Genomic DNA, 17814 nt, shown 5'->3' with positions numbered 1-17814 from the left:
ATACATGACTCTGATGCTGGGAGTCCGGGTTCTGTCTGGAAAACATGACCGACATCTAGTCTTTATCTCAAAGACCAAACCCGTCTGTATGATGCCAGCCTAAATGCACAGAGGACTTTTCTCTCCTCCAGTTTCAGTATAAAAAAACGATGGAAACCCAAAGGACACCCGGCAGACCCCATCATAGTCTATGGGGTCTGTGGGTGTCCACTGGTAACTGCTATTTTAGTGGGCGAGCTCTTCGTCATTTGGGTTCCCAGCCAGCTCTGAACAACAGAGCCCTGCACAACAGTGTTCCTAGCCTAAGGGCAGTGAATGGAACCTTTGCCCCATGCAGAGGGGTACGTATAGTGATGTATATAGAAGACTTTGACTTGACTTTGTTCAGTTGTATGATAAGGCCCAGGTATGAATATAATGTGAATGTCGATCACTAAGAGATGAAAGGCTGTAAAGAGATCATATCAGATATATTTCTGACATTTGATTGATAACGCTCATATCCTCTGCGGCAGATATCTTTAGATTTTAGGATTTTCAGACATTACTTATACTGTGCCTAGTAAAGAATATGACTTATATTATTACAGAAAAAAATCAGGGCTATTTACTGTATATAAAGTTAAAGTATTTACTGATAGTAAAGCCTGAAGATAATATTTATACTTGTGTGTATTGGCTCCATATGTTGCCAGTATTACTGTACGGAGGGGTTCAGGGGTATATATTCTTTTAAAGTGCTATATATGCTATTGGGAAACAGTATGATGTATTATATTCTGCCACAGGAGGGAATATATGGGGTAATGCAGGTAGAATATAGATAGAATGGCATATCTATATGTATATCTGAATGTGAAGCACTAAGTCAAAACTTAAACCTGTCACTAGGAAATGCCGGCAGCATGTTATAGAGCAGGAGGAGCGGAGCAGACTGATATATATGTGTTAAAAGATTCAACAGAACGTGTCATGTATTCATATCCTTGCTTTTTCTATGCTTACGGTCTTCTAGTCATGGCAGCGGTCCTATCAATGATTGACAGGTATCTCAATATATAGTCATCCAGTCATGGGGGATCATATTATACTGGGGTCACTGTGCAGCATATTATACTGTGTGTGGGCCACTGTGGAGCATATTCTAGTCTGTTGGGTTCACTGTGGAGCATATTGTACTGTGTGGAGGCCACTGTGGAGCATATTATACTGTGTGGGGGCCACTGTGGAGAAATACACTGTGTGGGGTCTTTATGCAGCATATATTATACTATATGGAGGTTCTGGGGAACATATTATATTATGTGGGACCACTGTGGGGAGCATATTATATTGTGTGGGGCCCTTGTGAGGAGTATATTATATTGTGTGGAGCCACCGTGGGGCATTATATTAGTGGGTGCTCTAAGAAACTTATAATATTTGGGGCCACTGTGGGGATCATGTTATATTGTGTAGGGCCACTGTGGAGGAACATATTACATTATACTGTGTGGTGCCACTGTGAAGAGCATATTATATTGTTTGGGGCCATGATGAACATTATACTGTGCGGGCTCTGGGGAACATATTCTAATGAATAAGGGTCCCTTCACTATTTACATTTTTTATAACAGATGTGCAATGTTATTAAAGGTTATAAATACATTACACGATCACTATAAAACTAATATTGTACAATGTAAATAGTGAAGGGGTGAGGGTGTTTGCAAAATCACCACTGTCCCTTTAAAGAGCTTATCATAAGGGGCCGTGGGTGTTGGACCCCTGCAGATCAGCTAATTCACTGATTCTTGTTATGGGTACTATAGTTGTATCCATTTCAAGTATATGAGATACCGCTGCAGCACCCGTAACCACCACTATCAAGACCATGCAGTCAAAGTCAAAAGGGGCTGACTCTAGTATTGGTTTTGATCTATGGGAATGAGGATAAATTACTGATCCACCGATCCTATGAATGGGGGAGTGTTTTAACCCCAATGTAAATGCAGCTGGGATGAATGTAGGTATGCCCCTGCTGGATGGTACACCTAACCCCAGTCACATTCACTTCAATGGGAGTGCTGGAGATAGTCATATGCTGTACTTCAGCTATGATCTGTGTTCTCATTGAAATGAGTTGAACCGTTGGAGTTATATGAGGATTGTTAGAGCTGTAAACAGAAACAACATGACATGGATATGTAATATTCTTGCACATATTTACTTACAATGATTGGAGGTGCGGTAAGGTTTCAAACTGATCAGTATGGAGCGATAATGGATTACAACTGAGATTACTGTATAAAAAAAGGAAAAAAAAAAAGAATTTAGGCAAAAATGACAGGATTTACATTTTTTGTATAGAGAAAACAATTCCCTTAGTAACTCATATTACATTTGGCCTTCAAGGGGCTTTCTGGGATTGACATGCTGATGACCTATCCTTAGGATAGATGGGTGGGTATCTGAGATCCCGCACAGATCATCGAGTTAAAGGGGCTGCAGTATTCGGGTGAGAGCTTCAGTCTCTTCACTGAATACCAGTTTTTCAGCTGCAGTTGTACAGGAGTAACTATATACTTGCAAACAAATAGCTGAGAAAAGTCCAAGTGACCATAATATAGGAGATCCAGAAACACTAAAATGTAAATACAGGGCAAATACATGCAACCAAGAAGATAAAATACAAGAAAAGAAATTTGAGCACAGCTAATAAAGCAAAGCTCCCAACCTTCCCAGATCTGGTGGGACAATCCAGATTTTACACTGCTGTCTCAGTGTCTCCAATAGATTACGGTTTGTCCTGGTATGCCCCTGAAGTATTTTACTGTTAACAAACTCTGTTAGGGTAGGGTAAAGACTAAATGGTAGATACTAAATCCTAGTCGGCAAAAAAAACTTTGATGACTTCATGGCCATGTGATCAGACTCTTTTGTGAGCGGAGCTATTATGGATACTACAGGACAGTGCGGTGTTAGAGCCAGTTCACATGGAGTAATCTGGCGCGCAATCTGGCACGTATACACGTGTCAGATTTTGCGCGCTCAAAATCTGACACGTGTATACGTGCCAGATTGCGCACCAGTTTACTCTGTGTGATCTGGCCCTTACACAGAAAGAGGAAGCTGCTGGGAACAGAGACTGATGGAAGGTAAAAAGGAGAGAAGAGACAGCATGTGTGAGTAAGAGGGGGGAAAGGGGGAAGATGTAGGGGGCAATTAAACAGAAGGCAAATAAAGCGGGCAGTTAAACTGGGGCAGATAAAGGGGGACATTAAGCTGGTGGCAGATAAAAGGAGACATTTCCCCCTACATCTACCACCAATTTAAACTGGGGGCAGATGAAGGGGAACACTAAATTGGTGGCAGATGTAGAGGGGACATTAAGCTGGTGGCAGATGAAGGGAGGACATTAAACTGGGGGAAGATGGAAGGGGACATTAAACTGGGGACAGAGTAAGGAGTAGATATTAAACTAAGGGGCAGATGGAGGGTGATATTAAACTGGGGGCAGCTGGAGGAGGAAATTAAACCATGGTGGGTAGCTGGAGGGGGACATGTCTGTCTCAAGTTGCCTCCAGTTTAATGTCCCCCTCCAACTACCTCCACTGTTTAATGTCACTCTCCATCTGCCACAGTTAAATGTCCCCCTCTAGTTTCCGCCAGTTTAAACTGGGACACGAGGAGAGGGACTTAATACTGGGCAGAGTCAACCTAGAAGTGGGTGGAGCTAAATGTGTGCACCCACATTTTGTCCCCAAGGATAGACCATAAACATTAGAGATGAGCGAACAGTGTTCTATCGAACACATGTTCGATCGGATATCAGGGTGTTCGCCATGTTCGAATCGAATCGAACACCACGTGGTAAAGTGCGCCAAAATTCGATTCCCCTCCCACCTTCCCTGGCGCCTTTTTTGCACCAATAACAGCGCAGGGGAGGTGGGACAGGAACTACGACACTGGGGGCATTGAAAAAAATTGGAAAAAGTCATTGGCTGCCGAAATCAGGTGACCTCCATTTTAGACGAATAGTGGATTTCAAATCCGGGTCATATGAGAATGTGAACTTTGTGACTATGAGACAGGGATAGCTGTACAGGCAGGGATAGCTAGGGATAACCTTTATTTAGGGGGGAATGTTATTAAAAATAACTTTTTGGGGCTCTATCGGGTGTGTAATTGTGATTTTTGTGAGATAAACTTTTTCCCATAGGGATGCATTGGCCAGCGCTGATTGGCCGAATTCCGTACTCTGGCCAATCAGTGCTGGCCAATGCATTCTATTAGCTTGATGAAGCAGAGTGTGCACAAGGGTTCAAGCGCACCCTCGGCTCTGATGTAGCAGAGCCGAGGCTGCACAAGGGTTCAAGCGCACCCTCGGCTCTGATGTAGGAGAGCCGAGGGTGCACTTGAACCCTTGTGCACCCTCAGCTCTGCTACATCAGAGCCGAGGGTGCGCTTGAACCCTTGTGCACACTCTGCTTCATCAAGCTAATAGAATGCATTGGCCAGCGCTGATTGGCCAATGTATTCTATTAGCCTGATGAAGTAGAGCTGAATGTGTGTGCTAAGCACACACATTCAGCTCTACTTCATCGGGCTAATAGAATGCATTGGCCAGCGCTGATTGGCCAGAGTACGGAACTCGACCAATCAGCGCTGGCTCTGCTGGAGGAGGCGGAGTCTAAGATCGCTCCACACCAGTCTCCATTCAGGTCCGACCTTAGACTCCGCCTCCTCCGGCAGAGCCAGCGCTGATTGGCCGAAGGCTGGCCAATGCATTCCTATGCGAATGCAGAGACTTAGCAGTGCTGAGTCAGTTTTGCTCAACTACACATCTGATGCACACTCGGCACTGCTACATCAGATGTAGCAATCTGATGTAGCAGAGCCGAGGGTGCACTAGAACCCCTGTGCAAACTCAGTTCACGCTAATAGAATGCATTGGCCAGCGCTGATTGGCCAATGCATTCTATTAGCCCGATGAAGTAGAGCTGAATGTGTGTGCTAAGCACACACATTCAGCACTGCTTCATCAAGCCAATACAATGCATTAGCCAGTGCTGATTGGCCAGAGTACGGAATTCGGCCAATCAGCGCTGGCTCTGCTGGAGGAGGCGGAGTCTAAGGTCGCTCCACACCAGTCTCCATTCAGGTCCGACCTTAGACTCCGCCTCCTCCGGCAGAGCCAGCGCTGATTGGCCGAAGGCTGGCCAATGCATTCCTATGCGAATGCATACTTAGCAGTGCTGAGTCAGTTTTGCTCAACTACACATCTGATGCACACTCGGCACTGCTACATCAGATGTAGCAATCTGATGTAGCAGAGCCGAGGGTGCACTAGAACCCCTGTGCAAACTCAGTTCACGCTAATAGAATGCATTGGCCAGCGCTGATTGGCCAATGCATTCTATTAGCCCGATGAAGTAGAGCTGAATGTGTGTGCTAAGCACACACATTCAGCACTGCTTCATCAAGCCAATACAATGCATTAGCCAGTGCTGATTGGCCAGAGTACGGAATTCGGCCAATCAGCGCTGGCTCTGCTGGAGGAGGCGGAGTCTAAGGTCGGACCTGAATGGAGACTGGTGTGGAGCGATCTTAGACTCCGCCTCCTCCAGCAGAGCCAGCGCTGATTGGTCGAGTTCCGTACTCTGGCCAATCAGCGCTGGCCAATGCATTCTATTAGCCCGATGAAGTAGAGCTGAATGTGTGTGCTTAGCACACACATTCAGCTCTACTTCATCAGGCTAATAGAATACATTGGCCAATCAGCGCTGGCCAATGCATTCTATTAGCTTGATGAAGCAGAGTGTGCACAAGGGTTCAAGCGCACCCTCGGCTCTGATGTAGCAGAGCTGAGGGTGCACAAGGGTTCAAGTGCACCCTCGGCTCTCCTACATCAGAGCCGAGGGTGCGCTTGAACCCTTGTGCACACTCTGCTTCATCAAGCTAATAGAATGCATTGGCCAGCACTGATTGGCCAGAGTACGGAATTCGGCCAATCAGCGCTGGCCAATGCATTCTATTAGCCCGATGAAGTAGAGCTGAATGTGTGTGCTAAGCACACACATTCAGCACTGCTTCATCACGCCAATACAATGCATTAGCCAGTGCTGATTGGCCAGAGTACGGAATTCGGCCAATCAGCGCTGGCTCTGCTGGAGGAGGCGGAGTCTAAGATCGCTCCACACCAGTCTCCATTCAGGTCCGACCTTAGACTCCGCCTCCTCCAGCAGAGCCAGCGCTGATTGGTCGAGTTCCGTACTCTGGCCAATCAGCGCTGGCCAATGCATTCTATTAGCCCGATGAAGTAGAGCTGAATGTGTGTGCTTAGCACACACATTCAGCTCTACTTCATCGGGCTAATAGAATGCATTGGCCAGCGCTGATTGGCCGAATTCCGTACTCTGGCCAATCAGCACTGGCTAATGCATTGTATTGGCTTGATGAAGCAGTGCTGAATGTGTGTGCTTAGCACACATTCAGCTCTACTTCATCGGGCTAATAGAATGCATTGGCCAATCAGCGCTGGCCAATGCATTCTATTAGCGTGAACTGAGTTTGCACAGGGGTTCTAGTGCACCCTCGGCTCTGCTACATCAGATTGCTACATCTGATGTAGCAGTGCCGAGTGTGCATCAGATGTGTAGTTGAGCAAAACTGACTCAGCACTGCTAAGTCTGCATTCGCATAGGAATGCATTGGCCAGCCTTCGGCCAATCAGCGCTGGCTCTGCCGGAGGAGGCGGAGTCTAAGGTCGGACCTGAATGGAGACTGGTGTGGAGCGACCTTAGACTCCGCCTCCTCCAGCAGAGCCAGCGCTGATTGGCCGAATTCCGTACTCTGGCCAATCAGCACTGGCTAATGCATTGTATTGGCTTGATGAAGCAGTGCTGAATGTGTGTGCTTAGCACACACATTCAGCTCTACTTCATCGGGCTAATAGAATGCATTGGCCAGCGCTGATTGGCCGAATTCCGTACTCTGGCCAATCAGCACTGGCTAATGCATTGTATTGGCTTGATGAAGCAGTGCTGAATGTGTGTGCTTAGCACACACATTCAGCTCTACTTCATCGGGCTAATAGAATGCATTGGCCAATCAGCGCTGGCCAATGCATTCTATTAGCGTGAACTGAGTTTGCACAGGGGTTCTAGTGCACCCTCGGCTCTGCTACATCAGATTGCTACATCTGATGTAGCAGTGCCGAGTGTGCATCAGATGTGTAGTTGAGCAAAACTGACTCAGCACTGCTAAGTCTGCATTCGCATAGGAATGCATTGGCCAGCCTTCGGCCAATCAGCGCTGGCTCTGCCGGAGGAGGCGGAGTCTAAGGTCGGACCTGAATGGAGACTGGTGTGGAGCGACCTTAGACTCCGCCTCCTCCAGCAGAGCCAGCGCTGATTGGCCGAATTCCGTACTCTGGCCAATCAGCACTGGCTAATGCATTGTATTGGCTTGATGAAGCAGTGCTGAATGTGTGTGCTTAGCACACACATTCAGCTCTACTTCATCGGGCTAATAGAATGCATTGGCCAGCGCTGATTGGCCGAATTCCGTACTCTGGCCAATCAGCACTGGCTAATGCATTGTATTGGCTTGATGAAGCAGTGCTGAATGTGTGTGCTTAGCACACACATTCAGCTCTACTTCATCGGGCTAATAGAATGCATTGGCCAATCAGCGCTGGCCAATGCATTCTATTAGCGTGAACTGAGTTTGCACAGGGGTTCTAGTGCACCCTCGGCTCTGCTACATCAGATTGCTACATCTGATGTAGCAGTGCCGAGTGTGCATCAGATGTGTAGTTGAGCAAAACTGACTCAGCACTGCTAAGTCTGCATTCGCATAGGAATGCATTGGCCAGCCTTCGGCCAATCAGCGCTGGCTCTGCCGGAGGAGGCGGAGTCTAAGGTCGGACCTGAATGGAGACTGGTGTGGAGCTATCTTAGACTCCGCCTCCTCCAGCAGAGCCAGCGCTGATTGGTCGAGTTCCGTACTCTGGCCAATCAGCACTGGCCAATGCATTTCTATGGGGAAAAGTTAGCTTGCGAAAATCGCAAACTGACAGGGATTTCCATGAAATAAAGTGACTTTTATGCCCCCAGACATGCTTCCCCTGCTGTCCCAGTGTCATTCCAGGGTGTTGGTATCATTTCCTGGGGTGTCATAGTGGACTTGGTGACCCTCCAGACACGAATTTGGGTTTCCCCCTTAACGAGTTTATGTTCCCCATAGACTATAATGGGGTTCGAAACCCATTCGAACACTCGAACAGTGAGCGGCTGTTCGAATCGAATTTCGAACCTCGAACATTTTAGTGTTCGCTCATCTCTAATAAACATGTCAGTTCTGGAAAACACCTTTAAATAAGTTAAAACAGACAATTATTTTCCTAAAAAGGACTGAATACTGACAACATGTGAGCTGCCATGTAATAGATAGCTTTGGCCGGAGTCTTGAGTAACTGAGCTTATGGTATAATTCTTTTCTTTTTTTATGTAGATTATGAGCCCCACATAGGGCTCACAATGTACATTTTTCCCTATCGGTATGTCTTTTTGGAATATGGGATGGAAATTCATGCAAGCACGGGGAGAACATACAAACTCTTGCAGATGGTTTTTTGCCCTTGGTGGGATTTGAACACCAGGACTCCAGCGCTGCAAGGTGAATGCAGTGCTAACCACTGAGCCACCGTGTGGCCCCTCTTATGGTATAATTATTGTAATAAGGTAAAATATAAAGCACTATAAACAGTATTGTATGTAATGTATAACACACTCACTACTTTATACCACCAAGGAATTTACAATTTACCCTTAAACCAGAGATTTTAAGGCTGTATTCACACAGAGTAACGGCAGGCGTTTTTTGTGTGTTTTTTGCACATAGCGCCGCGTTAACGCCGCGTATACGCCGCGTTAACGCCGGTCAACGCCACCGCAAAATAGCGCGGCGTTAACGCCGCGTATACGCAACGTTAACGCGGTGCTACGTGGCGTTAACGCGGCGCTATGTGCAAAAAGCACACAAAAAACGCCTAGCGTTACTCTGTGTGAATACAGCCTTAAATAGAAAAAATTTCAGAAAATATTTTGTTTGTTGCCTAGGCTGACATTTTTTGATAAACGTCCTGCCCGTCAGTATATGTAGACAGATAAACCAACATGTATACATTAGGGAACTGCCTATTAAATAATTGCCTTATAGATTCATTATTTGTACTTACAGTTTCTGTAAGTGTTTAAGCTCCTTAAAGCTGGAGAGCGGCACTTCTGTGATCAGATTATTTGACAAATCTCTGAGAGTAAATAAACAGAATATAATTAGTAAAATCCTTCTTAACTTAATATGCAAATCGCGCAAAATGAAATGTGTAGGATTCAGTTTAGAACATTTAGTGTTGTTTCCATATTCTTAAGGGTTCCAAACAGCTTTACTCCATTTTTTTAAAATTCTCATTTGCCTTCTAAATGTGAAATTGCGGAGTTTTGCAAATAAAGTTTATCAAAAAGTTTGCTAATATTTTGTTGCTGTAGAGTCTGTGGAACTACTGTATATAACTGACTGTCCTGCTGCTTTTGACACAGATCTGACAGCACACTGGTCTTGGCTTTGCTGGCTCTCCTACACTATCATCCTACAATAGTCCAGTGTTAGAAATAATAGTCCAGGAAAAGGAGGGAGGTTGTACACAGAAGATCAGGGAGCTGCCGATGTGCCAGTCACAACTTTTCTTTCTTCTCTGTGACACATTTATGAGAGTAGTAAATTGTGTTTTTTTTATGGATGGATTTCTTACATTTCTGCTAAACTCCTCAAAGATGAAAAGATATTTTCTTTTACCAGTCTGATTCTGTTTCCTCGTAGAAACCTAAAGAAAATAAAAATTGTATACATTGTACTGTAAGTCAAGCATACAATAACTAAATAACACGGTATTAATGGTTGTTAATATGTATCAATCCTACAAATATTACTATCTATCTATCTATCTATCTATCTATCTATCTATCTATCTATCTAATATCTATCTATCTATCTATCTATCTGATATCTATCTATCTTGCATCTAATATCTATCTATCTATCTATCTATCTAATATATATCTAATATCTATCTATCTATCTATCTATCTATCTATCTATCTATCTATCTGTCTGTCTGTCTGTCTGTCTGTCTGTCTGTCTGTCTGTCTATCTATCTGTCTGTCTGTCTGTCTGTCTATCTATCTATCTAATATATATCTAATATCTATCTATCTATCTATCTATCTATCTAATATCTATCTATCTAATATATATCTAATATATATCTATCTCAGGTCGGACTGGCCCACTGGGGAACTGGTGAATCCCCCAGTGGGCCCCGAGCCCTGATTGAAAGTTCTCATTTTACCATTACAGATGCATTGGTCGGGGCCCGATCAGGATGGTCAGGGGCCCCCAACTGGGCACCTGGCTAATGCATTTGCCTCCACACACAGGGGCCCCCATTAGCTGATGCTGTACACGGTGTTCTCCTGATATATAGGGAAAGTACACATCAGTGGATGCCATGTGCAGCTTCAGCTAATGGCCGCTTCTAATCCTCTCACTGACCTGCAGCAGCTATCGCTGTTTTCCTATGAGGTCTCATCCCTGCTGCTCGGACTTCCTCCCTCTCCCTCCCCCTCACAGTGAGTTGTCTCTCACATCGTAACGTGTGGGGAAGCCAGGATAGTTGCTGTGATAGTTGACTGCTGGCAAATGTAAGTATACTCTTTTGGTAAAATATGTATGTTTAATATGTATATATGTGTATATTTGTGTAAAGTATGTGTGTTGTATAGTGTGTGAGTACTGTATGTTTGTATATAGGTATGTGTGAGTATATGCAGTATGCTATAATAATGTGTATATGTGAGTATATATAGTATTCATACATTCATATAAATATATATATATATATATATAGATATACATAAATATGACATATATGGTATATGAATGTATATTAATGTATATGTGTGAGTATATATGCTGTAATAATCTATATGTGTGAGTATATATGATATATGTATGAGGCCTGGTTCACATCTGTAATCTGAACTACTGAACGCATTACCAAGCAATGAGCAGTGAAAGCACACGAACCCCATAGACTATAATGGGTTCCGTATGCTTTCCACGTGGTCTCCACACGAGTCATGCGGACAGGAAAGTAGATCATGAAGTACTTTTCTGTCCACATGTTCCGTGCAGACACCGCACGGAAAGCACACGGACCCCATTATAGTCTATAGCTTTCACTGCACACCGCTTGCTAATGCGTTCAGTAGTTCGGTTTACTGAACACAGATGTGAACTAGGCCTGAGTGTGTAAGTATATAGTGTGTGCAATCCCATCCCATATAGTGTGTGCAATCCCATCCACACATTGCAGAAAACATTCTCAATTCCGCGAGTTTTAAGCTGACCCATCTGCAAGGTATTGCCTGTCCTATGGAATATATAGAATAACTTGTTCAAATAGGAACACTCCTTTAAAGTTCATTTACTTCTGTTTTCTTTTTAAAAATGTAATTATTGGATTTTAATTTCTCATTACCAAATCTGTCAGATTTTGTCTAGAGGATATGGTATATGGTAGATATAAAACTGTACTTACAAGACAGTGAGCTCATCACATGTAACAAAACTCGATTTACTCAGTGAGCCAATGTTGTTTCCTTCAAAATCTCTGCACATGGACAAAAAAAAAAATTAAACCTTAATTTTTTTTTAGCAGTTTTTCTCTTTGCGGCTATTGTTACTCAGTTTGCACCATATAGATTTGTAATTCCATGATCCACGGGGAAGTCCCAGCCCAAAGGGCTAACAATCTACAAGGAGAGCCCATCACAACCAAAGGGGAATCAAACTTGGTTAAACGGTTCTTCCCCTTTTTCTTCAATGTTCAGTGGGGGTCCCAGCACACAGACCTCTACTGAAAATTGCTGACAAATTACTATGACATCTCAAAAGTTTCATGAAAGCTTTTGGGACTTATTTTTAATAACACAACATGACATTGAGTTTATCCATGTTCTGTCCAATGGTAATCTCAACTTGAAAGGGGGTTGTCCAAAAGGACTTTGTCCAGTATTACCGGCCATCCCTAATGAGGGGCAAAATTTCATTAAAGATGACTTTTCACCTCCTGGGGCACATGCGGTGTAATACACCACTAGAAAGCCAACAGTGCACTTTGGCTTTACTGTTCTGTGCCCCTGGTGAAGAGCTATTGGTGCCAGTAGCTGTTCATTGCTTCAATAAACCAAAGATGGCAATGAAGGCAACAATATACGAAGGAAAAACACCATTTGATTCAGTTGACCACAACCTATCTATCTGTGGGCCGGAGTGATAAGCTTGTATTGGTTAAAAGAGTGGTCTAATCTTTCTTAAAGAGGACCTTTCACCTCCTGGGGCACATGTGGTTTTATATAATGCTAGAAAACCGACAGTGCGCTGAATTCAGCGCATTGTCAACTTTCCTGTTCTGTGCCCCCAGTGAAGAGCTATCGGTGCCAGTACCGTAGCTCTTCACTGTCAGAAAGGGTTTCTTACCACATCTATTGCACTGTACTGTGAGAGGGAGCGCTCCTTACCGCCTAGTGATGACGCTGAGCGGTGAAGAACGCTCCCCCCATGTCCTCGTCTGGGGCGTTCCTCACTAGAGATGAGCGAACGCTGTTCGGATCAGCCGATCCGAACAGCACGCTCCCATAGAAATGAATGGAAGCACCTGGCACACAAACTTTGCCGGCGGCCGGCCGCTTAACCCCCCGCGTGACGGACGCTTCCATTCATTTCTATAGGAGCGTGCTGTGAGTGTGCTGTTCGGAACGGCTGTTCCGAACAGTGTTTGCTCATCTCTATTCCTCACCCGTCTCACAGTACAGCGCTATAGATGCTACGGTGCCGGCACTGATAGCTCTTCACCAGGGGCACAGAACGTGAAAGCCAACAGTGCGCTGAATTCAACACACTATTGGTTTTCTAGCGTTATATAAAACCACATGTGCCCCAGGAGGTGAAAGGTCCACTTTAATAAAGATTAGACCACTCTTTTAATGGGAGTCTGTTACCAGAACAAGCCTATACCGGCCCACTGATAGATAGGTTATGGTCAACTGAATCAAATGTTGTTTTACCCTCGTGTATCTTTGATTCCATTGCTGAGCCATCTTTGGTTTATTGAAGAAAATGAGAAATTTGGAGCAATGGGGACATCGCCGCTTACCTTTTTGAAATAATGAAAAGCACCATCATTGCTCCAAAGAGCTCAATTCAATTTTGTTAAAAATGTCAATAGCTCGGCAAAGGAGAGTCCGATTCACAAGGAAAAACTACTGCTTGATTTCGGTTTTCTTACTCATGTGTCTATGGGGTCGGGATGATATGCTGGGCTCTGGTGACAGACTCCCTTTAGGTTTGTATACCTTCAGCATTAGGGTTGACATTCTGAATAACATGCAAATGATTATTCCGAACTCCTATATCTTCTATTCAGGAAATACATATAGAACAATACATGGTATATCAATCAATACATTTTATTTTAGATTTATAGTATTATGACTTACATCCAGTTAATAAATGGCATCTGGGCACATAACTTTTGCGGAAGGGATTCCAGTGAGTTATTTATCATTGACCTACAAAAATGAAGCAAACCATCCAATAGTGAAATATTCCATGAGATTACCATAATTTATTACTAGAACTATGTGCTCCCTATTGTAGCCTATGTAATATTATTGCCATAAATACCCCACTAGCGTTGGGTGACCATTCTGGGAAATTCTCATAAGCAAGGTGGAAACTGCTTTTTTGGGTTCCCAAGCAGATCTGAAGAACGGAAACCCGAACGCTAGTGTGAACCTAGCGTCAGCTGCTGCAGATCAATGGGGTGTCGGCTGTCAAACTCCCACCAATCCAATCTTGTATAATTAAACTATCTTTAAGATATGTGAATAATGGCCGTCCTTGTATTTGGATGGACAGACGAGGCTGTTTTTTATGGGCATTACATCCACGCAACGGCACAGTCATGTGCAAGAGGCCTTATTGTGTCACTAGAGAAAAAAGGCGCTACATATACCTGTAAAACATTTATTTCTCTGCATATCTATTGAGTCATCATGAATAGAGATGAGCGAGTACTGTTCGATCAGCCGATCCGAAAAGCACGCTCGCATAGAAATGAATGGACGTAGCCGGCATGTGGGGGGTTAAGCGGCCGGCCGCCGTCAAAGCGGAAGTACCAGGTGCATCCATTCATTTCTATGGAGCGTGCTGTTCGGATCGGCTGATCCCAACAGTACTCGCTCATCTCTAATCATGAATATTTGTTTTAAGCCAAATATGTCTTAGGCTACATGCACACGACTGTGAAAAAAAAAAAACGGATGTTAAAAAAGAACAAAACTGTCAGTATTTAATATACATTTTCCATAAGTGTGTCACCTATTTTTCATCAGTTTTCTGGCCATCTCTTAGTTTTAATTGTCCATTTTGCATCACTTTTGGGTCAGTCAAAAAACAAATGAACGTCAGTTTTTTAACGTTAGTGAAACGGATGCATCACGAAAAATGAACATTAATAATATCATTGTCCAGGGGTGTACCTACTGAGGTAGCTGCAGTAGCGGCTGCCACAGGAGCTGGGACATCAGGGGGACCGGCTGCAACCACTACCGTGGATTTTTTTTTTCTTTTTAATAGGCCGTTACCTGCAGGACTAACTCCAGCAGGTAACAGCCCCTATTTACTTACCGATCCCGGCTCCTGCTCCCAGCCGCCAATGCTTCCCCTTCTGCAGGAGGCGGGATTGGTAAGTAAGGCCACGAGCCCGTGAACCACACAAACACTGTTATCATTATACTCAGGTTTTTTTTTCTTTGCTACCCCCAGGAGAAGGGGGGGGGGGGGGCAATGTCAAATGTTCGCCTTGGGGCCCCGCCATTCCTAGTTACGCCACTGTCAGGGTCCATTAGGTCAGAAAAACAGACAAAGATCAGACATGTCTTATTCCTTTACTGATAGTATTCACTGTTAGTTAAAGAACTGATGCTTGTAGGTGCCCATTAACTCCCATGGTTCTAAAAATGGACATATAATGGATGTTTATAAAGATGTCTGCTACACGTCTGTTTTTCACGGGCCTTAGCATGAGGCCTCATTAGGAAACCTTACAATGTGGAAAAATGAATGTATGACAGGTGTCAGAATACTGTATATTCCATTTCCGATATCATATATAGGCTATCATTGTTAGAATCCCTATATTTTATATTATATAGGGATCATGTAAAAGAAATATTTATGTAAAAAAACTAAAATAACAACAATAATAACAACAATATAATAATAATAATAATAATAATAACAACAACAAAATAATAATAAAAACAACAATAAAAATAGTAACTATATATATATACATATATATATATATATATATATATATATATATATATATATATACATAATATTTTCCGCGAGTCATAGTAAAAGTGCAAAATACAATGCAGCTTCAATATTGACTATGGCAAAAAAGTTGCCAATGACCTAGAGACTATTGGCTACAATTGGGCTGTTATTGACTGCAATGTTTTGCTATGGTTGCTTACTATTTTTTGTCCACCTTTTAGTGAAACATTAAGGTAGTGACATGGCTGTCCTGCTATTTTACTGTCACTTGGGGGTGACCCCTTATCACAGCAGAGATCTCACAGTTTTCTCCAATAATAATAGACATAATACTTACAAGAAAAACAATGACTGCAGCCCAGTGAACAACTCCTGTGTTATCTGTACAATGGGATTTTCATCTAGTATCCTGCAGATATATATAAAGATATATGGGAACATAATGGTTAATAGAAAGATTGCTTTCAGCAACAACAACGAGAAAATTATTCAGTATTTTGCACCATGAGAAGTCACAGCAATAATTTGGAGGTTATAGCTAGAATGAAAACTACTTGAGTGCTGAATGTAATGGTCCTTGTGGATCGCGGTGACGCTACGTATATAAAGCGACGGCCTTAAAGGAAACTCTATGAACCCTGAAAGTGATGTAACAATGGCAGTAAATGCTCAGTAGTCGCCACAATGTCATATATTTTCATATTTTTCTTCCAATTTGAGTTTTTTTTTTAGAATATCTGTTCTTTATCTGGCTTCATATGTATTCGATGAATGCCATCTGATTCTGTTAAATTCACAAAGTCATCTAACCAACTAAGGTCTATGGGGGTCTCCCAATTCTCACCTTATGGGATGTTTTAGAGAAAAGGAGGATGAGGCATGTTGGATTTTGTTGCTTTGGCCTGGTTCACATCTGGTTCACATCTGCGTCGGCAATCTGTTCAGTGAGTCCCCAGGTGAACCCCCCGAATGGACTACTGAACACACAGGCAAGCGGTGTGCAAGGAAAGAGCACGGACCCCATAGACTATAATATTCATCTTAAAGGGAATGTAGCAGGTTTTTATGTTAAACAGATTTTTTTTTTATTTTAATATCAATATCTATTAATCTAATTAAAAAAAAAAGTTAATATCCTGCAATTTTCACTCTATCCACTAAACTTAATAATAGCCAATACTTTCTGTTCTATGGAAAATTACAGCAGTCATCTCATTGTCATCACAGGTAAGGATTACAGGATGATACAGTATGTAGATAACATTGGGACCTCCATAGATGATGGATGCAGCTTATTACCCCCTCCTCCCTGCACAATGACCACTTCACGGGTCACAGATCATATCTAAAAATTCTCCCATAGACCTCAATGAGCAACTTTATTTTAATTTGTACAAAATATAGGTGATATAGATTTCCAGGAGTTTCCCAGGACTGTGATATTGAGGCCTTCTTCACTACTTACCAAACACAATGCTGTATATTGTATAGTAGCTGTGCACTATATCTGTGGCTGTGTACACACGTGAGCAGTAATATGCCAAGTGCATGAGCCCAAAAGGTGAAAAGATAAGAGTGACTACAGAATAACTGAAAATGTAATAATACTAATGGCGTCGAGCCGTGTCCCAAATCTTTTTAGGTTTTATTCCTGAGACACACTCTTAGACAAGAGGTGAATAATTTATCTCTTGTGTTACATCTCATACAATTGTGAATACCAAATCTAATTACTCAGAATATTTGCTCACATGAATAAATAATGGCCGTAGGTGACAGGGCAAGCTTACATGTGCAGTACACATCGTGTATTCAATTATAGAGAGAGGTACGTGACTACACAAACATGGCTGCTTTCTTCCGCAAACAGAGCTGCGCCTATCCACTGGTTTTATGTGATATTAGATTATAGAACTGAGCCCGGTCTCTGCTTTCTGTCCGAGAAATTGGACAGGGGACAGAAACCTGACAGTCAGTTTTCAAACCCATTCATTTGAAAGGGTTTGCAGTGTGTCCGCCCGTGAGTGTGTTGTGTTACTCCGCGGCGAAACCGTTTTTTTTAACCGGACACAAAGTCAGACAGTCGAAAGTTGTTTCGCCGCGGACAGACAGAAGACGCACATAGGCGGTCACTTTGCAAACCCATTCAAGTAAATGGGTTTGAAAACTGACTGCCGGGTTTCCGCCCCCTGTCCAGTTTCTCAGGGCAGAAGATGGAAACCCACTGAATTGGCTAAAGCGGACTGCGGGCGCAGGTGTGAACCCGCCCTCATCTACAAGTTATCTGCTTCTCCACACTGCCATACACATGCTCTTCCTGATGCAATTCCTGGATCTGCCTGTAGGGTGTGCTGGCTCTGC

The 17814-nt window shown here is 43.3% G+C and overlaps 1 protein-coding gene across 1 annotated transcript in view; it reads right to left on the bottom strand.

The window, feature by feature from the left end:
* The window catches only part of RXFP2 (relaxin family peptide receptor 2), a 228236-nt gene that overhangs the window by 8831 nt on the left and 201591 nt on the right, over positions 1-17814 (bottom strand). Inside the window, exons 9-14 of the mRNA XM_075263147.1 lie at positions 15791-15862; positions 13605-13676; positions 11645-11716; positions 9797-9868; positions 9224-9295; positions 2214-2282 (exon numbers count right to left, since the gene is read on the bottom strand). Of these exons, the coding sequence (XP_075119248.1) occupies positions 2214-2282; positions 9224-9295; positions 9797-9868; positions 11645-11716; positions 13605-13676; positions 15791-15862 (429 nt within the window). The remainder of the gene's footprint in view (positions 1-2213; positions 2283-9223; positions 9296-9796; positions 9869-11644; positions 11717-13604; positions 13677-15790; positions 15863-17814) is intronic.

The sequence above is a fragment of the Leptodactylus fuscus genome, chromosome 2 (assembly GCF_031893055.1).
Source record: "Leptodactylus fuscus isolate aLepFus1 chromosome 2, aLepFus1.hap2, whole genome shotgun sequence".
Taxonomy (NCBI): Eukaryota; Metazoa; Chordata; class Amphibia; order Anura; family Leptodactylidae; genus Leptodactylus; species Leptodactylus fuscus.
The sequence above is the reverse complement of the archived record's forward strand: the minus strand, read 5'-3'. Positions and strand labels throughout refer to the sequence as shown.